Raw genomic sequence first — 25,276 nt, 5'->3', positions numbered from 1 at the left:
TTGTTCAATTTGTACTTCAGTTGTGAGAGTTGTGATGAAGAGATTGCATTTATTTGAAAAGTGATAAAGCATCTAAAACGGAAACTAACAATCGCTTTTATATTTCACATAAATATAACATCTTTTTTTCCAAAAAGTTCTGCGAATCTACAGATGTAGTCACTTTAAAGCTAGTTAAGTCAACTGAATCATTATGAAGTGGTCCTGCAAGGTTTCCGAAAACTGGTTGGGAGTATGACATTATGAAAGCTAGCAGATCGAACAGTGACGAAAACCGAGCAAAATATTCGCTATATTATGTGCCGCCTTCTCTATATGGGAAACTTTACAACAAGTTTAGACGTCAAGTGTAGAAATAAAGAATGAATTTTACAAACATTCATTCTTCTAGGACGCTGACATTGTGCATAACCCGTTCTCTCTGGAATTCGCAAAGACCAGTCATTTTTATTATATTACATCGGAGTTACTGGTAGTAGAGGAAAGTGTTATGAAAACACATGCATTATGGGTTCAGCACTCGTAAAATATCAAGGAGAAATAACTTGTCTCACCTCCCTGGATGATTAGTGTCATGAAACACGTAGAAGGGGGGGTGTGATTGAAAATGGACTGTCCATCCAAAAGTGATTAATTCTTAATTGTTTGCGTCTAATTAATCTCCTTCATAAAGAAGAAAGAATAAAGAAGGAGAAAATGAAAAAAGAAGAGTGCGAAGTTCATAAAGAAATTAATGAAAAGATGTGTGCAGAAGAAGCAAAGAAACTTACCACCAAACTATCACTAGGTGGCGCTATTTTCTTTTACTTGGCCGAAAAAGTTGTAACTTCTTGACAACAAAATGGCGAGTGACAACAACGTAGGACGACCTTCTCGATCAACTTCTCAAGATATGACTGCAGTAGAGATGGAGGACGATTCCAGATTGTATCACCTCACTGAGCCGAGGCTTGACATTGATGAAATTAAGTGAGTGTAATTAGAGCTACTTTCATGCAGATTTAATGTCAGTATACTCCTGGAAAAAGTTCGTTTTTGTCGGTCGCGATCGCGATCGCGTCTGCCAAGAGACTTGGCTTGGGCTGCGGCTGGCAGAGTGAAAAACGCGAAGGTCTAACCAAAAGCAGGGAGGTGCTTCCCACCTCCCTGCCAAAAGTGAATAAATTTTATATGAATGCACCACGCACTGCACTGCACGACTTGTACGAGTAAACCCATTGCATCGTTGCATTGGCATTTCATTTTCAGCTTTGTCTGCATCATAAGAATTTAGACCGAAAGATTAGTATGCAGTATCTATTCATTCATCGTCGGGAATAATGTTCCGCTGACACTAAATTTTTGTGTCTGTTTTCTAAACCTGTCTGCATGTTCTGGGGCATAAAGTTTACGTCATGATAGCTGATAGCCAGGGCAGGTCCCATATCAGTTTTGTTTAAGGGTTGCCTTTCTCGAATTTACGAAATCAGCTGCGACCATCATTTGGCATTACCGCATTTAGCAATGCAAAATTAAATTCACTTTCATTTCAGACTCAACAGAATAAGAAAAGGTCTATTGCCATGTTGGGGCCTATTTATTAGGATCTAGTCTACTGTCAAAAGAAGAATCGTTAATGGTGTATTGATATGTAATATGGTACTGTGACTGTAACTTAGTGTAAGGTTGTTTTTTTTTTTACATTAAAATTTATGATGAGGGGCTAGTGCCAGAAAGAGAAGCCTCAGCGGCACGCTCACTTTTGTTTTGCAAATGCTGTTGCAGGGGCGGATCCAGGAATTCCGTAAAGAGGGGGCGTGTTTACAAAATTAAAGGGGGGGGGCGCACGCACCTCTCCCCCCATTTTTTTCTTTTTATTTCTTTTGTTTCAACAAAAAATGGGGGGGGGCGTGCGCCGGTTGCGGTCCTCCCTGGATCTGCCCCTGCTGTTGGATGTTCTATCCACTGATGTTGTTTGGGTAACCATGATATAGAAATGCAACCCACCCACCATACATTTTGTTGTTTGTCAATCAAATTCAAAGTTTGCACAACTGTTGAAGATGCTTAAAGTTAAATGAACCATTAACATAGTTTTTGTGGAATTTGGAAGTCAAAAAGACAACAACAAAAAAGAAAAAGAGAAATCAGAGTTGGGAAGTACAATATGTAAGTGATGAGCTGTCTCGGCATAATTGCATTGGCCAATGCATTATTTGGGTTATAGCAGCTGTACGACACAGATTAATGATCGATTATGATTGTTATATGTACATGACATCCATGCTACATCATGCTACAAGTATGCCAACAGCCAGCGATCAACATACTTCTGAGTAGGAATTACAATGTGTATTTACCTGTGATGTACTTTTCTTCAATAATTACTTGTGAAATTCTATGAAACTGTCAGATATGATTCATCATATAAATTATGTTCTGACAGCCACAAGAATTTTTATTGATAAATTATCTGAGGGACTGGTTGGTGTGCATTTCTAGTTTAATGATAGCTGTTTAGTTTTGTTTTGTTTTTAGCTTTTCTACTGCCTTAAATGGACAGTATCATCTTCTTTGAAGAATGTGAGGAACCTTACTCTCTGAACCATTGATTGGGATGAAAGATAATATTAGCTCGGCAGCTGTACGGCAGTAAACATTCTTTTTTTCAGACTTTACCTGTAGAAAATACTTCTACACATTCTATTAAAGTTCTGCTGTCTGCAATAGTTCTACATTATAATGTACAGTAGTTGGTGGGCTTGGCATAAAGATGTGAGAGCTGTTGCAGTTCAGGTTGTTGCATCAAGGGTCTTTCTTATCCCTGTACACCTGACTAGCTTTTTCTTATACATGTACCTCACAAAAGAAGGAAAGACTTGCATATTCCCCCACCCTGAATAATTTTGACATACCATTCTATACTACCTTACCCTTGTTCATGTTAGCTTCTGAGCATTGTTGCATGCACACAGGCATATTTGGCAATGGTGAGGTCAGCATCCATCCATGCATAAGCTATCAAGAGTACGGTAAAGTGTACAAGAGTGGTATGGCAAAATAAGTGGGGGTATTAGGAAGGCTTCCGCACCCCCTTTTCAGAAGTAGCGTCATACTACAAGTATTGTTCAACAGATCCAACATCTACAAGTTTGTATTATATTTTAATCTGGTTTTGTCTTGAGCTACCTGAACATCTATTTTAGATTAGAGCTGACTTAATAATTCACATTGTGTCCCCAATGTCAATTACGCTTGATAAGCTCACTGCTGACCAATGAAGTATCATTTGTTATCTTTCAAATATGTGTGGTGTCCAGGGGGGCATTTCATGAAGCGTTGTGTCAGATATTTCGTCTGACAAACTGTTAAAAGCTGCTGAAAACCTTGCATCTGATTGGCTGAGAGCAAATTTGTCCGACAAGTTGTCAGACAAAATGCTTCGTGAAGTGCCTCCCAGTTCTCAACTTATCAGTACATATTCTCTTCTTACTTCAGGCCATCCATCGCAGACCAACAGAAAGTTGGTTTCTTCCGGCAAGACAGAGCTGCTCAGACGGTGGAGTCAGAGATTCTGGAGCTGAAGCAGATGACTGTTGTCTTACAAACCCTGCTCAAGGTATGAGTTACATATAATGGATATGCTTACAAGTAATGGCATTCCCTTGCTGCATCTTCTTCTGGCACAAACAGTTTTCTTCATCGAGCATTTGCAGTGTAGGATAATGTAGGATAAAATCAGGGTACTGACATTGTTGATAATGATGTGTATTACTAGAATGACCTAAATTCCCCCATGCATTTATAAGGTGAGAATGGCACTTTCCTCATTATTTTTTTCCCCCACTTTGTTACCTCTGCCAAGGAAGGAGGTTATGTTTTTATTGCCATTGGTTTGTTTGTTTGTTTGTTTGTTGTCTGTGTGCAAAATAAAGTTGTGGGCGGATTTGGGTGAAACTTGCAGGAAAATTTGATAATGACACAAGAAACAGATGACAGGGTCAATGAACCTGGGAGTTCAAGGTTTAGGTTATTGGAGATTTGAATACACGCTGTAAAGTGTGTGCTCTGCTTGGGCAAGGCACTGAGCAACTAGATGCTGATGACGTAAACAAAAGGCTTTTATACTGGGAAATGGGATGATTTTTAGCATGTGTGTATGGGTGCAGGGAATAATTTTCCTGATATCGCATTGCAATTTGCTATGCATTTTTACACCACTGCTACACAAACTAACTTTTGTGTAGCAGTTTTCTACATAGAAGTGTACAAGATATCATTGAAGATATTTTTCATCAGCTGAAATTGCTAATCAAATTTGAGTTTGAAAATTATTCCCTGGGGTGCAAATTAGCTGCTTGGTGGAGGTCTGCGCTCTTGGAGTGCTTTTCTACATTGTAGTTTATCATGCAAAAGTATCTTGAAGTGCAAAGCAATACCAAACATTGTAGAGGGACTCTGTATAAACTATGATATCTCTTGGTCCTGGGATTTTATAGAGTGGTAGCAGGCAAGTTGCAGAGGAGGATGGTTCACACAACACATTGACATGAAATCAATCCAGAGATGTGAATTTAAAGACTTAAAAGCTGCAGCTGCATAAATGGATAGGGGTAATTAGTAAAGTCAATCATTAATCATTAAGGTTGTAGGTATGATTCACTTATTACTTCTTTTCTCATTTTTGTCTGGAATGAAATAACTAGGAATCTAAAGAGCTGAAGAGAGAGCTGGCTGTAGCAAAGCAGGTGATGCGGGCGGACTATGAGAACAAGTTGCAGGAGAAGGCCCTAGACATGTACTGCAGGATCAACGAACATGTGGAGATCTTGGAGAAAGCCCACAGGGAGGTACTAGCAAACTTTGATACTCAATTGACAACATCACAATGGTGCGAAGGAGATGAGAAGAGAAGGGGAAAGCAGAACTCTTTTCGGAAAGTAAAATAAACAGAATGCAAAAGAAACGGAACCACTATGACAATTACTTTGTCGCATTTTATTGTTTCACTGCCAGGTTATGTTATTTTCTTTCCATTCAGACTTGTTTGTCTCTTCAGTTTCCTCAATTTCTTCTTTTATGGGATAGGGAGCCAATGAGCCATTATATTAATTAGTGATCATCCCAAACTCGCTTGGGTGTAGCCTTTCATGAAGATAGTAATTCAGCATACAGATGAATCATCAAATCCATTTGCTTCTTGTATACTCTGTTTGTTCCTGTTTCTGAAAGCTTAACATTTGTCCCACAAAAGTCCTATCAAGTTTCCTTACCACATTGTTGATACGGTATGGTACCTTTATTCATTCTCACCATGATTTTCTTCCTCTCCTTCAGAGGGTGGAGATCGTGAGGAGAAGTTTCCGACAGCAGCTCGCCAATGCTATTTCAAAGATTGCTCATGAATGGAAGGTGAGTATCTTTCCCTGATTTCTTGCAGTTTATCTGTCAACATGTGTCCATGTAGACAGAAGTAGATGAGATGTAATACACAGAGGTCCTATTCCAAATATAACATTTTCAGTTTTCTTGACCATTTTTTTTTGTTTTTGTGTGTTTTCCTTTTTTTGTTGGTTGGTTTTTTCTCCACCAAGAATCAAACTTTTGCCCTTAAAATGTGATCCCATAAGAATTTAGACTTTATTTCCAAAGAGTCCATTCTGTCAACGGGATTAGAGAAAGCCCCACTTATATTGTTTACAAAATTGACAATCATTGAACATCCGGTGTTTGAGCAACCAATTCCAGCATTGAAACATTCTGTGAGAGAAAGAATCATATTCACAGATTTATTATTTGCTATGATAAGAAGCCGTCAAGAAGGGCACACTGTTTGTGCAATGGATTTGCCACCGTAATTGTCAGTTTTTCAATCTGGCAGATTCACACAACCTTCTTGACTTCTGTACACACCTACATCATGGTAATCTTTGGTTCTTTTGTCCTATCAGTGTTTGTTCCATCTTACTAATAATATGTGTGCATAAATGTTTATTATTTTTTAAAGAATCGACATGATCCACTCTTAAACTTCCCATTCTGTAGAACCACGCCAGCAAGAAGATGAATGCGGAGTTGAAGAAGCAGTCGGGACAGAACGCGGCCCTCTTGGAGGACTACAAGGCTCTCCAGAACCAGGTGGCATCCCAGGAAGGCATCATCGACATGCTGAGGATGCAGCTGGAGCAGCAAGCCAATGTGAGAACCTCCTCGGAGACGAAATAATGATACTCTCTCTCCCTCGTTGTTGCAATGTAGTGATGCTGAGTGAAATTTGTGTGTGCATTTCTGCATGAGTTTTCACCGTCGTCTAAGAAACTATGTTAAGTCAATCAATCTATGAGCCATTCATTCCTGCTTACATTCGGTACCATAGTTTTGCAAACGCACCTACTGAAAAGATTGTGACACTGGTAACACGGATGTGTATGAAATGTATATTCGCGGCTTATGTAAGAGCGCTATATTCATGTTAATGAAAAGATTTTTAAAATGTGGGTTAGTTTCATCCTCTAATCTAGCTTTCTCCGCTCTTTCTGTCAAGCTACATTGACAACTCACTGCCAAAACCCCCAGTCAGACCACACAAAGCTATGCATGGTTAACTTCCTGATAACTTCCCATAATTTCACCGTGCAATTACACTGCAAACAAAATTACCCCTAGTTTGAGTGATGCAAAACTACCCATAGATTTTTGGTCAGTCACATACATGCTCCACACAGGTAAACAGTGGATATTGTGTGTAAATAATATAAAATGGATCTAATCACTTGACAGACTTCTCAAAATTTCAGCCTTGCCTGGCCACATGACACACAACTGCTCATAGATTCACCAGAAGTGAGATGCTTCCCATGTACCTGCCGATAGTTTTGCGGGACATTTCGGCATAAGCTAATGAGAAATTTGCTGCTAGACTGCCCGAACTACGTTGTATGTGAAGCAAAATAGTGGATGGTGAAACTACGTGTAGTTTCAAGTAGTCAGACTGGGGCTAATGTTACATCATCCAGGCATTAACTGCAAACATGTGAAAATTGTCCATGTATCAGGCACCAAGAAGTGAAGCGTCCACTCCCAGTGCATAAGTTCATGAGAAATTTACTGTGAGACTGCCCAAACTACGTGAAGCAAAATACCGGACGGTGATACTACATGTAGTGTCAAATAGTCAGACTGGGGCTAATGTTACATCATCCAGGTATTAACTGCAAACATGTGAAACTTCTTCTTTATGTGTCAGGCACCAAGAAGTGAAGCGTCCACTCCCAGTGCTGTCTATGAGCTGGAAGGACTGAAGGATGAGATGACTGTCATGAAGAGGAAGATCGATGGCTTAGAGTCAGCACTGGATGGAAAGGATGAATTGATCGAAGAACTCAGTAAGCTCCCATCACTCTTACCATCTTGCTGTCGTCTTCCTTCCTCTTGCCCAGGTCCACTTCGCTATTTCTCTTTTAGTGACTCTCATTTCATCACATTTACTGCAACTCTTGACCTCTTCCTTGCCTGCTTCCCAGGCCCAGTTTTGATTCTTTAACCGCATGTTTCATGATACTAGCTTTGTTGGATGCTTTCCCTATTAGACAAATAAACTTTGTGGATACCCGTCTTCGATATTCATTGGACACTAGCCCACTTTACCTTCTGGACAGCATTCATGTAGAAAATAATGATGGTACACCCAGCTGCACACTGTTTAATCTGTGTGACTGTTGATATGGGCTTTCATGTAGATTTAATTTTGTTTGAATATTTCTTCATCTTTTCAGGGGGGGGGGGGGGAGGGGATGAGGGAAAGGGAACTGGTTTTTATAGCATATGTTGATGTTGCAGAACTGTCAACTATTATGTTTCTACAGCATTTAGTATGAGTTTTGTTTTTCTCCATCAAACACAAAATCATATGTTTTTTAATCATCTTAATTCAGCATGCTTGATATGTGCAGTTTACCCATTTTCAAACTAAAATATGATTATGCCTTCAAATTAATTTGTCTAAGTGTGCATCAGTACCTTTGCCCTTGAGTCTTTTCAATTCCTGTATCAAAGGTTTGAACGTTTCTTCAGTGGATGCAAATGATGATGTGCCCACATCATATGCTAGAAATCATGATAAGCAGCTAGGTAATAGATGTGTCAAATGGAATCAGAACCATATATTCTGAGAGGGTGCTTTGACTTGGAGACTGTAATTGAGCTTCCTGTGTTAATTGTTGTGAATGGAGATGTGAGGGCATTATAGAAGTCCATGTTTCACATCATTTTTTATTTTTTCAGATCGAGACATGGAGAGACTGAACAAAGATCTTGAGAGAGAGAGGATTCACATAAAACAGGTGAGTTGAGAATACGATATAGAGCAGGAAAACAATAGTTTACCATTCCTGGTTATCTGCATTGTCACCCTCCTGCTTCATAGTAATGACAAAAGTATTGTCAAGAGTAGAGTTTCTTGGTTTTCTATTTGTTCAAGCATGTGAGCACAATTTTTTTTTCTTGCAACTGTGATAATTTGAAAGTTTTATACATTTGAAAATTGTATACTGGTGGTTTTGAATAGGGTCATGAGTATATCAGAGTTACAGCTTGACTGTTGAATTGTATACTTTTCATGTAGAGCAGTCTTTATTTTATTGAAACTAATAATGGATCACTGCAAAGTTTGAACAGTTTTTCTGTGAATGCTTTGCCAAACCCAAAATTATACCATGGCTTTAAAGCAAATTTATTTTACAGGCTTGTCTGACCATGCAATTTTTATAACTGTGCCATTTGAAAGTACAAGGGTAGTTTAGATATATATTCTTCTCTCTCTCTCTCTTTCTCTCTTCTGAACAGCTTCTAAAGGAGTTGGAAGAAGCCAAGGCGACAGCTGTGCAAGAAATGGCATCACTGAAAAGACAGGTGAGATCAGAAAGCAGTCTGGCTGACCTTTTTCTTGGCCCTTACTCTTACTGTGCTTTATGCACTGATTAGCACACAACATTGGCCTGCCTTCTTCGCCAATTGGCACATGTGTCTGGATATCAAGATGTTAATGAAGGGGATTGCCTAATCCCCCTAATCCATATCTTGTCACCATGGCCTTCCTTTTGGAAGCTCCACCTGCTGTTGTGAGACATATTGCTACACCATCTGGGTGGGCTTGCCATTGTTAAGGCTGCTTGGCAGAGTTTTAATGGATTACTTACTGAATGCTGGTGAAGAAACTTGGCAAATTATAATGATGCACATGTCACATAGAAAGTTGAAGGGATCATATAGTTTTGGTGGAGACCTAATTTCAGGTTTCTAACACTTCTTGGTGAGATAATGAGAAACCTCTTATAGAATATGAAAGAACATGTAATTCCATGAGGAATTCAACTTTTATTTGATGAAAATTGGTTTTGAAATTGCCAAGATATCCAAAACAGAGCAATTCTAATAAAGTGTGGGACCTACCTTTTATTACGATCACCTTGTTTTACTTTGTTTTTGGATGTTTCAGTCATTCCATACTCGATTTTCATCAATAAACTATTTCATAAGTGTTTTCTTGGTATCATGCAAAAAGTTAAAAGCCCAATTCTCATCTCCACCAATACTATTATGCAATCTTGCTTTCTCTATGGAAAGCTTTGGGAAGAATGAGAGCAAAAGTATCCCGATTGCAGCCCAAAGTAACACATACATGAAGTCAACTACAAATTTGATGGTATTCAGATGATGACCAAATTGTGTAGCAGTGTCATGTTATTAATAAGTGCCAGCTTCAGCATTGACCTGGAAACCTTGGAAGATTTTTATTTTGGAATTATGCCTTCTTCTTTTTTCATAACTATCAAAGAGGACAGTAGAAAATAGCCTAAATTGAACTAGAGGTGAGAGTGATAGAGAAAGAGCTGGAGATACAGAAAAGATGAGTGAAAGAAGACATCGGTACTTCGTCAGTCATAATGATTTGATTTCGGTTTGGGTTTTGTTTTCATTGTTGTCTTCTGTCAGGCGGAGAAGCAGCGGCTGTCGATGGAGAAGGAGATGCAGGATAAGATGAAGAAATCAAGAGATGAAGTGAGTTTTGTCCCCTTCTTTTTCCATTTTATGTTTTCTATTGGGGAGAGGACAGCAATCATTTATGAAAAGTGACCTTGCTCTTCCGTGAGAAAAGATGAGAACAGAGCAAATGTGAAGAAAAACAAAAAGTTAATGTACTTCACCATTATTTACAATTTGGCGTGCCAGTTTTCAACCAAGAATTTTTCATTACTTCTGATTAAACTTGCTTCCAAAGCCTTTAGAATGTCAAGATCCATGGCACTTTTGAATTAGCTTTTCCTCCGTTTGTTGTTTTGCTTGCTTGTTTTTTCCTACTTTTCAACCATTGTTAAAAGATGTATCTTGTTATGTAATCCTGATGTTGTTGTCATACTTGTTGTTGCTTTCTCTCTTTTTTTTTACTTTATGGATGTGTTTCTCAGTTTCAAGTAGTATATCTTTTATATCAGATTGTAGAAAGAAATAAAACAAATGAAATGAAATATACCATTCTCCATTCTTGCAATATCGAAATTGGGGGTCATGAATTTTACCCACTACATCTGCCATTGAGATTCTCCTTTAGGATATGTCACATTAGTGGAAAGTTTACATTAACTCTCAAGGCAAGAGGATTGTGAAGAGGTGTGTTGTCTTGTTCCTTCCAGATGCTAAACCTTGCCAAGCAGCATGCAGCAGAGTCCCAGAAGGCGGAGGAAGAAAAGCTAAAGTTGCTGAGAGAGAAGGAAAAGCAGGCCAAAGCCATCCAGGAGCAGGTATGGTTCCATTCCTCATCATACTGTTGATTTCTTTTATGTTTTCTTCTTCTTTCTTTCCATTCATTTACTCACTATCATATTACCTGACACAGTCCTTGCTGGTTGGTTTCTGTATCAGGATTTTGCAAATCAAACACCAGGTACTCCATGGGACCATGTGCATCTGAAATCACTTGCACCTGTTCAGATTTACTTTTGTTTATTGTTTCCTCATGGGCCTTTTCAAGTCTCTACTTTGAACTCCACAGAAATAGTCCATTGTTTTTAGGTGACCACTCCTAGTGCTGTCTTCTTGTATGCTATCTTTTTACCATAGTCGGGACTCAACATAAGCAATGCCCCGGAGCCACTAAAAATTTATGTCGGGCCACTAATTTTGCAAAAATGCTATCCTTTAAATGGATTTTTACTTCTTCTTTTTTTGTTGGCCACTACATTTCTTTCATACAGGCCACCAAAATGTTGAATTCAGTGATTTAAGTGACCCAAACGAGCCACCAGAGAAAAGAGTTAGTGCCGAGCCCTTATAGTTACTTTGAGTTGTCTTCATCCAAATGAAGAAAGTATGGTTTGGAAGTGCCAGATAGGTTGGAGGTATTTTGTGTTGTCAGAGCCTTTTGAAAAAGTGCAAAACATATTTACATCTCAGACACCAAATGTGAGATATTATACCATGAATCAGCGCACTAAATTTAAATGTTGATAGAAACAAAGTAAGGATTCATCTCGTATTTATCCCCAAGAAGACATTGCATGATATATGATTATATTGAGGTAATGTTTGACAAAACTTGTAAGAACCGTTTTTTTTTTTTCTGATTAATAATTAGAAAAGTTGGACTCAGAAAGCTCTGATATGTAAGGTATATTATCTCTCACAAATGTTTATTTCATAATCAATGTCCTATTTCGTATTCACGGCTTTGTGAGTACATGATCTTCAGCATGTTTTTACGGCTCATTCAGTTCATCCATGGAACTGCATGAGATGATACAGCTTTAAGCATCATATCTTATTAGTGTTCATTTATAGGAAGGTCTGGATCATTTCAAACTGTTTGACACTGCATGCATCATCTACGTTATATCTTGAGGGAAAAATGCTGAAATGTTTGTTGATGGGCAAATTATATGTTTTTCTGCGAAGAAAAGATAAACAAAGAATAAAAGTAGCAAAACACTGGAACAGAGACAGGAGAACCGCTTTGTAATTTGAGATGCAAACTTTTTTTGACCTTTGACCTGGACTGACCCTATCAGGAAGAAGCCACCAAGACAAAAGAGGCGGAGTCAGGGGAGGAGATCTCCAAGCTGGGCAGACTGGAGAAGCACCTCCGATCAGAGATTGCCCGGCTGAAGAAGGAGCTGGCTAGGAGCACAAAGCTATGGGAGAAGAAATTCACCGTGCTACAGAGGAGGTGAGCTGTCTTTTGTGTCCCATTATATCTGCAGTCATATTTTCATCATTGGTGCAACTGTTGCAATGTCATTTTAAAAGCTTTGCCCTACAACATGCCATACAATGAAATTTTTATATTGCTTGATATTTGCTGTATCATCTTCTTCAGACTTTCAGCTAGTTTCTGCATTTTTCTACTGAATTGATTCTTTTCTTCTCTTTCAGTGTACACCCCTCAACTGACTCTGATATACACATTTCATAACCTGCAAAATTCTGATTTGAAGAGTCAATTGACTTGTTGGTGATATGCTTATACAGTTGAACCTCTCGTATCCGGACAAGTCGGGACCGGGGCTCATCCGGATAAGGGATTTGGCCGGATACGGGAGACTTGCTTTATACATGTACATATACATACACATGTACTGATGTAGCCCATTGTAGTACCACAATGTAGTAATGTGTATCCTGCAACCTTTTCATTGTTACATTTGGGGATGTTTGGGGATGTTGAAATGTCTGAAGGTAAGCAATTTGGAAGGAAATTTGATGTAATGTATGTTAATCATGTTGGAAGTAATATGTAATTCATGCGTGTTTGGGTAGGAGTTGTCAAGGAGTTGGGAATCCTCCTTTCCTCCCGTAATTATGAAAAAAAAAAATCACGACGAGATTGCGTCCGTATAATAGAGAGATCCAGATAAAGGGAGGCCGGATAAGAGAGGTTCAATTGTAGTTTTGTTTTATTGTTGTTGTTGTTTTTTTCCTTGCCTATTGTGATAACTTTTCTTTCTGTTTGGACCTAAAAGTTTAAGCTATTTATACAGATTGCGCTTGTCCAGGCTACAAGTCAAAATGGGAATCATGAAGTGGGTTTGTTTGTTTTTTTGGTGGGTGGGATTTCGTTGATTTACATTTATTTTCATTGAAGTATATCATTGGGAGAGGAAAACTCATGTGATTATCTTGGTATATCTTGCAGTATGTATGCACTGAAAGACGAGAGCTACCTGAGGCAAACGTTACAGAAGCAGGCTGCTACCCTCCATCATGCCACTGTCATGTATGCTGTAAGTACCTCTGTGTGAAATGTGCTTCATGGCGCTCAGTATACATGATAAATATATTTTCATGTTTTCACAAATATATTGTAATGTCCTTGGCAAATGCCCTTGACCTTCGAAGGACTATACCCTAAATTTCATTAGTCCTTTGTGGAATAAGTATGGGGTTTTTCGTTTCCGTGTCCCACTTAAGACCCGTTAACACAACATTAACCTGTTGAGGACGAGTCACAAGTATACTCGAGCAGGTGTCTCTGGAAAATACGTCTTGTAGCAAAATCAGTCCATCCTCAACGGGTTAAGATGACTTACCATCAGAAATTGGGAAATCCCCAGCTGTAGCAGTTTTTTAATAAAAACTTGAAACATTTTTTTTTTTCATCTAACTGTTCATTATTGTTGAGCATATCAGGAGCTCTTGTAGTGCAGAAGAATGTATATATGTAGGTTCTGTGCTTTAAAAAGCGATATCATTATCATATTTAGATTTATAAACAGTTTCGACAATGTCGAGAACAGAGAAAATAAATGACAAAAATTATCTTGATGAATTGCACCAGAATTGTACATGTGTGTGAAAATTGTCACTGGGTGCCTGACCTTTGTCCCACCTTGTACATGAATAGTGCATGAGCTGAGAGTACTAGTATGCTAGCCCCTGAATCCTTTCCTTTCTCCCCCACAGAGTGATGAACCAGGCAGTTTGACCAAGAGCGTAGCCATTCAGCCCCAACCCACCCTACCTGCACCCACCAAACACAAAGGACCACACCCACCCCTGGTATGTAATGAACTCTCCATGAAATATCAGAAATTGTCAAGACATGTCATCCCATTACATGTGTGCAATCAATGACCAATCCAGAAAACAACTACCAGTACTTGTGTTTTAACTTTGAACCCAAGTTGTTTGTTTGCATGTAGCCAGACATACTGAATAGCAGCAGTTGAATACATATGTACATTCTCTTTCACTCTGGGAATATGGACAACCATATGATAGTGCGATAGAAAAATTGATTAGTTGAGAATGAGAAGGGTGTTAAGTTGCCTCGAGCACTAAGGGTATAGCGGAAACTTAACACCCTTCTCATTCTCACCGGATGTATTCATCCGTATGATGAGCGTATAGCCTGACTGAATATGATTAAGATGGTCTCAGAATGTTCAAATGTCAACATTTCTGTTTCTAGAATAATTGATCTAGAAATCAGTGTCATGGTCAGTGGCTTATATGACAATGCTGGAAGGATAAACAGTAATCAGATAAATAAGTTGTAATCATGGACTTCTTTGAAGGTCAGAGTATGTGGCCTTCTACTTTTAAAAGTCCCAAATGTATATTAGACATCAAATGATTGACCATTTCAAATGGACCTTCAATCAGATTTGTGAGGGCAAACTACTGTATACGCCAAATATTTCGTGAGTTTTTTATTTTCGCGAATTTTGCAAGACAGGTGCTATTCGAGAAATTAAAGACATGCGAAAATATTGACTCTGATCTCTATGTGGATGTGAGGAACACGTGTACATTTCTCCGTTCAGTGCAGGACTCCACGATCGCGAATTTAACCACTCGCGAAATCGTCGGGAATTCCCGATTCGCGGAAAATTTAGACTTGCGAAATATATGGCGTCTACAGTAATGCCCCAAATTACTGCATGATTTGGCCTGTATTGGCTTTCTTTCATTTCATTTTCATTTCATTTATTTCCACTTTCATAATTGATTTACAAACTTTGCATAAAAAAACAAACAGACAGACAAACAAACAAACAAAAATACATAGTGTCAAATATGATAGTGGCGGAATCATGAGAAGCACAAAGTAGGCTTATTGAAAATGATCCCTTAAGAAATATTGTGATGTAAATATATGTAATCATTTATAATCATTGGTTTGTAACTGAGTTGAAACAAACATGAATGCAAAATACGATAAGATTTACAACTTGAATCAATAAAAAAACGGATACGTGTAGATATGAAAGTAGAGAAGAAAAGAAGAAAACTCCATATTTAACTATTCCTCAACTTGTAACTTAATTGCATCAAAAAGATGTTGTTTATACAATCTTTTAAATTGTCTTACGGTCTTACTGATCCTGAAAACTATATTTAAATTATTCCATAAAATAGTACCTTTGTAAAATATTGATGACTGCGTACAAGATGTGCGATTTAATGGGGGATGAATACTTTGAGCGTTTCTGGTATTATAATCATGAATTGAACTATTGAGAGTAAAATAATCAGAGAATACATCAGGGAGAAAACTATTATTAAGTTTAAACATGAATATTGCAGACTCTAATGAAATTAAATCTTGAATGGGTAATATTTGAGTTTCTAAAAACAGAGGTAAACTGGGGGAAGCATATGTTGAATTGGTTATTAAACGCACTCCCCGTTTTTGTAATTTATGTATTCGATCAATATTCTTATTAAAAGTGAATCCCCACACAATATTGCAGTAATTAATATGTGGTGAAATCAAAGCATAATACAACATTTTAAGGACATTTCTAGGAAGATACTGTAATTTATACAAAACCCCTATGTTTCTTGATATAATACTGGCTATGTAATCAATATGATAATTCCAAGATAATCTTTCATCTATAATTACTCCTAAAAATTTTGTGCTTACAACTTTATCTATTTTCATATTCTTAAAATACAATTGCAAATTGTGGTCTGTTATAATTCGCATACCAAATAAAATATAATGAGTTTTATCTATATTCAAAATCAACTTATTGGCTTCCATCCAATCACTAATATTACACAATTGTCTATTAACAATATCAAACAGTTTACATGGATCTGAGCCTTTACAAAATACACTGGTATCATCAGCAAATAAAACATAACTTAAATGTTGAGTTGATAAAGGTAGATCATTTATATATATAAGAAAAAGAAGAGGACCTAAAATCGATCCTTGTGGAACACCACAATTAATTGTTCTGATATCAGATTCAATTTCATTAACTACAGTCAACTGTTGACGATCTTTAAGGTAACTACTTAAAAGTTTGAATGGGGGGCCACGTATACCATAATAATATAATTTTTGTAATAAAATGAAATGATCTATAACATCAAAAGCCTTAGTAAGGTCAAGAAATACTGTTACAGCATATTCTTTATTATCAATAGCATCATTTATTTTTTTCACAAGATCTAATATTGCTGTGGCTGTTGTATGACCCCTTCTAAATCCCAACTGACTTTTTATCAAAATACTTTGTTTATCTATAAACTCAATTAATCTATTAAATATACATTTCTCTAATATCTTTGAAAATATAGTTAACACCGATATTGGTCTGTAATTATTAATATCATTACGGTTACCCTTTTTATGAATAGGTGTTACACGTGCAATTTTCATTTTTGATGGAAAAAAACCAACAGACATACAGTCATTGAAAAGAAAACTTAATGGTTCACATATAACAGAAATTACAAACTTTATAACTTTTATATCTATACCATCTACACCTGAACTTACATTACTTTTCATTTCCTCTACAATCGTTATTATTTCTTTTTTTGATATTGGCTTACAAAATATACTATTTCTGTTAGGAGATTTCAAATATTTATATGAATTTTCATTTCTGTTATCATTACAGATCTGCAGTTTCTCCCCAATACTAACAAAAAAATCATTAAAACAATCAGCTATATTTTTATTATTAGTTATTTTTTCATTCCCAATCTCAAGACTTTCTATTAAACTACTTTTGGTATTTCTTGTACCTTTTAAAAGATCATTGATAATTTTCCATGTTGATTTAATATCATTTTTCACTTGATAAAATTTTTCATTGAAATATTTCTTTTTTGCTTGTCTTAATCGAAGTGTAACATAATTTCGAAATTTATTATACACCTCTTTTCTATAAAGGGTTGGTTTCTTAACATATTTTTTATACATACTTAATTTTTTACGACAAAGCTTAATCAAATCCTTAGTCAACCATGGATTCTTATTCTTCTTCTTCTTAAAATCATATGATTTATAAGGAAAACATTCATCATAAATATGTTTGAATACTTGCAAAAAACTATTATACTTGAAATCAACACTTCCTACACCAATGTAATTTTCCCATTCAACATTTTTCAATGTGTTAAAAAAAGCAATCATATTTGACTGAGTAATATTACGTTTTACATAAATGGGAGGTGATTTGTTTGTACAATGGGCAATGGATGAAGACATACAAAAAATTGGCAGGTGATCACTTACATCACTAATCAAAATTCCTGAGTGAGTACAAATATTGACATTTGTAAATATATTGTCCAACAAAGTGGCAGAGGTTGCAGTTATCCGAGTGGGACTGCTAATCAAAGGTTCCAAATAAAATCCATACAAAATATCCATAAATAAATCAATTTTGGAATTTAAACCTATTTTCACTAAATCTAAATTCAAATCACCCATTATGAAACAATTATATACACGCGGATTTACCTTATGTAAAAAATGTGCAAATTCATTCAAAAAAGTATCAATATTACAATTTGGGGGACGATATACCACACCAACAATTGTTTTTTTACATTTAGTGTCGTTATTTACTAACTCAACAAAAATACTTTCAAATGACTCAGATATAACTGTCAACTCTTGTCTAATAAATACATGTAAGGAATTATGAACATATACACCTGTTCCACCACCTCGTTTGTTAATTCTATTATTACAAAGTAAATTATATTCATCTAAATTATAAGCTTCAACTGAAGAAGATTCATTTAACCAAGTTTCAGTAAGTCCTATTACCTTAAAATGATGATCAATAGTGCTTATATACATATTCAAATTATCGAAATTTTTCGACAAACTTCTACAATTAAAGTGAACTAACGAAAATAAATCAGAAAACTTGGTATCTTTATATTTTGAGTTAAAGGCGGGCACATCAAAATAAGATTCAGGTAAGTTTTGTTCGTCATGGATCGTATCATACATATACATATTTTTCATATAAGAATATACAACAGAAAGACAAAATATTCACATTATTGAACACAAGCAATTTGACATAGCTGTTGGAGTTTCGAGAAGCAGGAATAGAACAGAAGATATTGGAGACAAGGTAATGAATAGTAAAATACTGGTACATCGTGAAGTACATGACATGTAATAATGAACACAATTTATGACATACAAATTCTATAATCTTGATTGCAGTGAAATGATAAGAAGAATAACATAAATCGGAGTAGAGGATTGTATTTGACATGCATACTTTATATAGACAGTAGTAAACAGGTAAGTATACATCGTATTTAAGTAATCAAAAGTATATCATTGTAAGAGTGATTAAGTGTTACTATGAAGCAGCTTCATTCAACTATTATTGTCAATGTAATTTCTTGATGTCTTCTTCGCAGGTGATCAGTTTTGTGGCTGTCTTGCCACCTGAGGCACTGATGAGGGCAATTATCCGTCCATCAGAGGACCAGGCAGCTGTGATGTTCTTTGAAGCACGAGCCAGTGACAGCAGTCTTTGATTTCTTTTTGTCAGGTCTTCTGCGATGACAATCCCTGATCCCTTGAGCTTTCTACGATTGGTGATGATTTCTTTTCTCTTTCTGTAGCTGTTTAACTTCACGATGATCGGTCGAGGACGGGCTTTCTGTGAGGATGAGCGACTAGACTGTGAGGCAGACTCGCGAGTGCCTCCAGTGCTACCATCTCTGTGACTAAATCCATAATGTGTGTGTGTACATACGCTGTTTTGCAGGTCCTTGTCTTGTCTCTGTCATTTCTTCTATGCTATCCTTGTTCACCTTCATTCTTTCCTCAGCCTGGAATTGGCCAGATCAACACAGCCAGGGACCGAAAGATGGAGGTCATGTCAGCCTACACAGTGTCACCTCCACCAGGAAGGGGTGTAGATCTCTTCTCTGTTGCTGGTAAGGGCATGTTCCTATAGTTCTGTCTTCTGTACTTGGCAACCGGCTCGCCAAAGAAAAACAAAGCAAAACAACAACAAACAAACAAAGGAGTAAAAAACGACAACTTTTCAAGAGTGAACCTTGTATAACATAATATGTTTTAAACCAAACCAATTCATCATCATTTTGTGATCTTATTTTTATGCCTCCGCCACAAAGTGGTGCCAGAGGCATTATGTTTTCGGGTTGTCCGACCGTCCGTCCGTACGTACGTCTGTCCGCTTTCGTTTACGCGATAACTTGAGTAATATTGACTGGAATTTTACCAGACTTGGTCCAAGTATAAAGTATGATGGGGCAATTACTTGATTAGATTTTGGGTGAAATTGGCCAAAGGCAAAAGGTGAAAGGTCAAGGTCAAATCATGAAATTGTATCCGTTTATGCGATAACTCAAGACTGGATCGAGCAAATTTCAGCAAACTTTGTTGGAGGATGATGTATGTATGATAGGACAATTACTTGATTAGTTTTTTAGTGAAATCAGACAGAGGTCAAAGGTCAAAGATCAAGGTCAAATCCTAAAATTTATCTGTTTAGGTGATAACTCAAAACTGGATGAAGCAGCTTTCACCAAACTTGGTCCAAGGATGATGTATGATGGGGCACTTAGTTGAGTAGATTTTAGTGACATTGGCAAGAGGTCAAAGGTCAAAGGGTGAAGGTCAAATGCTAAAAATGTTGCTATTTCCCCCATATCTATGCAATGCCCGAAGGTATTTTCTTGAAACTTAGTGTAGACATGTACTACTGCGTAAAGATTCTCCAGAGAGAGTTTCATGTCATAAGGTCAAAGGTCAAAAGGTCAAAGGTTAGGTGAAAATGTTGCAATATCACTTTTGTCGCAAGTGGTTCAATGTATCTTCATGGAACTTGGTACATATGCATGTACTGACTGGCAGGGATTATCTAGGGAATTTAGGGGTCATGGGTCAATAGTCAGGGGGTCAAAGGTCAAGGTCAACTCCTCAAAATTTTACTATTTCCCTCATATACTTTATGCAATGCTTGCATTATTAGTTTTAAAACTTAATATATACATGCATTACCTAATGGAGATTCTCTTGGAATTTTCCAGCCAGAAGGTCAAAGGTTAAGGGTCAAAGGCCAGGTTTCAATGCCTCCCCCCAAAAAACAAAAAAACAAAAAAAAATCTATTTTGTTCTGTAGTTACACTCTTTCTTCATACCTTAGAAATTACTCAATGCATAAACTTATAAAAGGGTCGGTCAGAAGTCGAGTAAAAATTCTCAATTCCCCAAATATGTGTACCTCCACTCTTAGACAATTATAGCAAACCCAGTTCAAGGAAAGTGAACATTCAAGATATTTCTGACAAACCTGTCATTTCAATATTTTGCCAGTTATGTGAAACTGTCATCACACATTGTGAAGACATTGTACTATACACCTATTGGGAGAATCATGCATTATGGCGGAGGCATCAGTCGCCATAGCGACATTTCTAGTTTTTTCTACTCCAAAACTAGTTGTACTTTGTGAATGTTTTACAAGTGTGTGTGGATGTTGAAGGAATCTTTGCTGTCGCTTAACCAAGCAGGAGATTATTGTTGACCAGTAATTAGCGGAAAAGTTCTCTTTTAGTTTTCTTTCCAGTTTTTAAAACGCTTTTCATCATGTAGGAAAGATTTGCAGTGGACATACTTGAAAATCGTTTGCCTATCACGTTATTCCTATGGTCATACTCTAACATATTACCGTTTTATATTCATGCAGCAATCATATTTTTCTCATCATTGTCATTAAAAATATCACGTACATCAATCTTTCTTAATTTGGATGAAGACAAATGTCTGTGTTATGGAGACTTTCATTAATGATTGAAATCCACTGATACCATGAGAGAGTAAACTTTTATCTATGTTAATTACTCCAATCTCTACACAGAATCCCAGATTGTTGGTCCCAACGAGGACCCTGAGGTCGATGCTGATGGAAACTTTGTGCCCCTCCCTACCCCTCCTCCTCCAAGGTGAGAGTGCTAGCCATCCAGAAATTAGTTACTTGCTTTCCAAACAAGCTAAAGTATGCTTTTAGCGATGGAGAACTCAACTCAAGAGATAGGACTATCTTGTAGTGTAGGATTAATGAGTGTTGAGGCTTGTGATTTTATGTGTGGCAGTGTAGCTCACAATTTGCATCCAAAATTAGTGAAAATCTTTCTACATCAGTCATGCCATGTTCTTTTCATCCGATGGGATAACTTAGAGTTTTGTCCTGCCTAGCGATTAAAGTGTCTAATGCTACTGTGTGTGAACAATTTCTATTCAATAGATTTATGACCCTGATGCTTTTAACACATGTAATTCTGTAACATCTAGGAGATCGTATGCTTGGATTTCAGTGGTATTGATTTAATTCCTTTTTTTTGTATGTCTTTTGGAAATTTGTATTACCCTGATATTCTTTCTTTGGTGATCTAGATTAAAGTACAGTAGTCATATATACAGTGTATATTTGATTAGAATCTAAAATTAAACCTCAGAGACAGAGTTAAGACATTTTAGAGATCATATTTCTCCTGAAAAAGAAGGTGAAAAAAATGCCAGAGGTCTCGGAGAAATGAAAACAAAACAAACTAAACATGACCATGTGAGTATCACAGTCATAAAATGACAAATAAATGTATATAAACAAAACAAAAACAGTTGTCTCTGCACTGTGACTGCTATGTTCTGTTGTATAGCACTTGCTATCACTTTCAAAAAGCACCAATTTCTCCATGACTTTGTTGAAGAGATACCAAGAATATCATGTTTCCTTTGCATCTTTACTTTAAGAGCAGAGAAAGTTCACCCCTACTCAGACACATGAAGAAAAGAATCACTTTCTTGGTATTCTTGTGTGCGACACCAATGAATGATACTGAGCTAGCAACATCTCAATGACATAGCTGAGATGAGATTACCTATAGCGCCTATTTTATGACTTAATAACATGCAAGTAGTGTATATTTGAAAAATGGTAGCTGTAAAGCCAGAAATTTTTGCATACAATTTAATTTTTTGAATTTCATGTGAACCAAAATTTGTGAAATTAGAATACATGTGAAATTTCTTGTCTGCATGTTATGCACTGAAGAATGCCAGTAGCAATTCTCAAAAATTTCATGCTGCAAAAAAAAAAGCAAAAAAAAAAGCAGTCTGCTCCAAATCACACAAAAAAATTCATGCTGCAAAAATGTCTTGCTTTACAGTATTACCTCGTTTCTATCGTGCACAATTATTGTATGATTACTGGGGTGGTATTCTGAGGTCGTAATTAAGTCTGTAATTAACTTCGTAATTATGTCGAGAAGTTAATAGGCCCTTAATCATGGGCAAAATCGGTATTCTGAGGACGTAATTAAGGTACGATTAAGTCCCCTATAATTATCTTAGGTTCCTCCCATCTAATTGTTATTCCATCCAATCAGACGCATTGTTAGAAGCCAAAATGATGATCATGCGCGCAAATATGCCCTCAATGCGCGCTCCTCCACACACCCCCTGTAATTACAACGCAAGAGCTCCATACGCACACTGCAGTCTTTGATTACAACCCTTCACCTACGCACGCGAAGAGCTCACATAAAATGACAAAATTCCCCGAAGATTGCCTATATTTATTTTTTCTCTGAATTCTACGGATACCATGACAACAAGACTCAACCGCTCCTCGGTTACCTCGGTTACCATATCGTAAGCATTGTTGTGGCCGAGAAAAAACTCTGTAATGCGTGATATTGGAGTAGTTAATGACACTCTTTGGTATCATTAAGTTTTCCATTAACTTTCATACTTAATTACACGCTCAGAATACCGATTTGTAATTAACTCTGTGATTAAGTCCTCTCAGAGGTGTACGCGCATTGATACGCGCAAGAGCGTAAGACTTTCCCGCCAAAACGCTTGTTGTCATGGTAGTTAATAAACCCCCTACTTAATTAAGCTCTCAGAATACCGATTTGCTAATAAAATGCTAATCAGACACTTAATAAGCCCTCAGAATACGGCCCCTGATTTTTCATATACCACATATCACTTCCTTTTTCCTTTTTTTTTTCTTCTAAGTACTGTCTCATAAATAGATTTTCAATTGTTGTGAGAAATATACATGTGTATAAGTGGATCTATCAGTACAGTAGAGGAATGCATACTAATACACCTGTTCAGTCATTATGTGTCAGCTTCTCTGCTAAAAATAAACCACTGTCAGCTTTTACCATGTAAATGTGTCTGCATGTTGCACCATGTCACCTCAACTAATTCATTCCATTGAAGTCTGTTGATCTGTCATGTAATATTCTGTGTGATATAGTGTAACTCATGGATGTTATGTAACCTGACTTGTGATGTATCAGCAATAAATGGCATTATCTGTGTCTCCTTCATTCTTCACATTGCTTACCTGTGTGTGTCTGCTTGTATCATTCATATCTGCAAAGCTTTACTAATACACTGCACCTATTCTTTGCCAGTTTTCAAAGCACATCATCTCTTTGTTTGTTTATTTCTTTTTTAAGCCTGGCTACTCTCTTGCCACTGGTCACTTTTATCACTGGTCAATCTTTCTGTCCTCTATCGCTGTCCTCGAATCTATTTTTTGACATTCATGCTCTGAAATTGCAGTGGAAGATTGTTACAGCAAGGGCTTGGATCCATGATAATTACCTTATATCAGGATTGTGGCATCAGAGTTTTAAAAAAAACAACAACACAAAAACAAAACAGAGCTGGGACCAGCAAAATGACTTTTTTCGTGTCAGAATAAGGTCCTGCTACATCCTTCCTCTTCATAATGGGGTACCACTGAAACTTGGTATATCTGAGTAAACAATAGTTGCCATCTTTAATATCGTCTGTTGAGAAAAGTAAGGGCGTTAAGTTGCCACAAAACCCATAGTGTTCGAGACCACTTAACGCCCTTCTCATTCTCAACAGACGATATGTTCAGTGAACTGGGACCCTTACATCTTTTTTTCCCCCTCCAGTTTTTTATGCTACGGTGTACCCTCTACTCTGTCCAACCTAATGAGTGAATGTGCTGTTATGTGTCTGCTCATCTTCTCCGTCGCAGTTTACCACACTTCCCTTGCCCTGTGTTTCTTTTTGTTACTGGCCTCTACCATCATCTATGAATTCTTTTATTTGCCAATATTTATTTCACACGTTTTCTGTGTGTCATCCTTTAACAGTCATTCTGTCTCAATCTTATCATCTTCTCTCACATGCATCAAAGCCTTGACCCTACCAATCCCTGCTCTCCTTGTGGGACTGTGTGCATACTTCATATTCCCTGAGGTACTGCTTTTCTTCCCTCTGCCTTTCTAACTGTTGGTCTGTCCTATATCCCCTCATTGTTTAATTGTGGACATCCTTGTCTGAAATACTGAGAGTGAAGATCAGCATTTGACAGAGATTGCATCGTCAATATGAAGAAGGTCAACATGATAGCAATAAAAAACAAACAAACCTACAGGCAGACTCTTCAGCTGGCATTGTGACATCTGCTATTCTCTACTTCTTGTCCCATGTTGACCCTTTCTATTCTCACTTTGTCTCTATGTACATCATCTCTTTTGTCCGTCATGCATCTCAGTCTCTTCAGTCATTGGCCGATTGCTGCACGGGTTTGTTTCTTCACTCATGTAGTTCCCTTGTTCTCAAGCATAACATCATTTCTCTCCCATGCACCTGTTAGTGAGTTATGTTGGATCTGTCACTTAACCTCAAATTAAATCATGTTTTTGAAATGCCCCTTTCCCAGCACCAGTACATGCATTTGCAAAGTTGATTACAGTAGCTCTTTCCCTTGATACTCACTTGCACATTCCCCCTCAAGTATTCACAGCCCTGTATCACTCCATTCCTTGTGCACCTAACGTTGTGAGCTGAAACAAACCATGGCATTGAGCCCTATGATCTGACCTGGGCACGAAGGTACTGAATCTGCATTTCCGCCTTCTTGTTTGTTTTACCATTCGCAGGTGGCTAGAAGACAGCAGACCGCCCTCTACCAATCAGCTGATGATAGCATCGTGA

At 37.2% G+C, this 25,276-nt stretch overlaps 1 protein-coding gene across 1 annotated transcript; it reads left to right on the top strand.

Moving 5' to 3' along the window:
* The first annotated feature begins 841 nt into the window (after nucleotides 1-841).
* LOC139730267 (uncharacterized) lies at nucleotides 842-25,276 on the top strand. Its single transcript, XM_071641147.1, has 16 exons — nucleotides 842-969; nucleotides 3,478-3,598; nucleotides 4,686-4,829; nucleotides 5,317-5,391; nucleotides 6,025-6,177; nucleotides 7,226-7,364; nucleotides 8,263-8,321; nucleotides 8,824-8,889; nucleotides 9,973-10,038; nucleotides 10,671-10,778; nucleotides 12,042-12,199; nucleotides 13,166-13,253; nucleotides 13,933-14,028; nucleotides 19,083-19,191; nucleotides 21,141-21,225; nucleotides 25,222-25,276. The coding sequence occupies exons 1-16, from the start codon at nucleotides 842-844 to the stop codon at nucleotides 25,274-25,276; spliced, it is 1,650 nt and encodes a 549-aa protein (XP_071497248.1).

This window comes from Diadema antillarum, unplaced genomic scaffold (assembly GCF_040938485.1).
Source record: "Diadema antillarum isolate AM-2024a unplaced genomic scaffold, OU_Dant_1.0 seq00000300_RagTag, whole genome shotgun sequence".
NCBI classification, from domain to species: domain Eukaryota; kingdom Metazoa; phylum Echinodermata; class Echinoidea; order Diadematoida; family Diadematidae; genus Diadema; species Diadema antillarum.
Note: the sequence above shows the minus strand (reverse complement) of the source record. Positions and strands in the feature narration are given on the sequence as shown.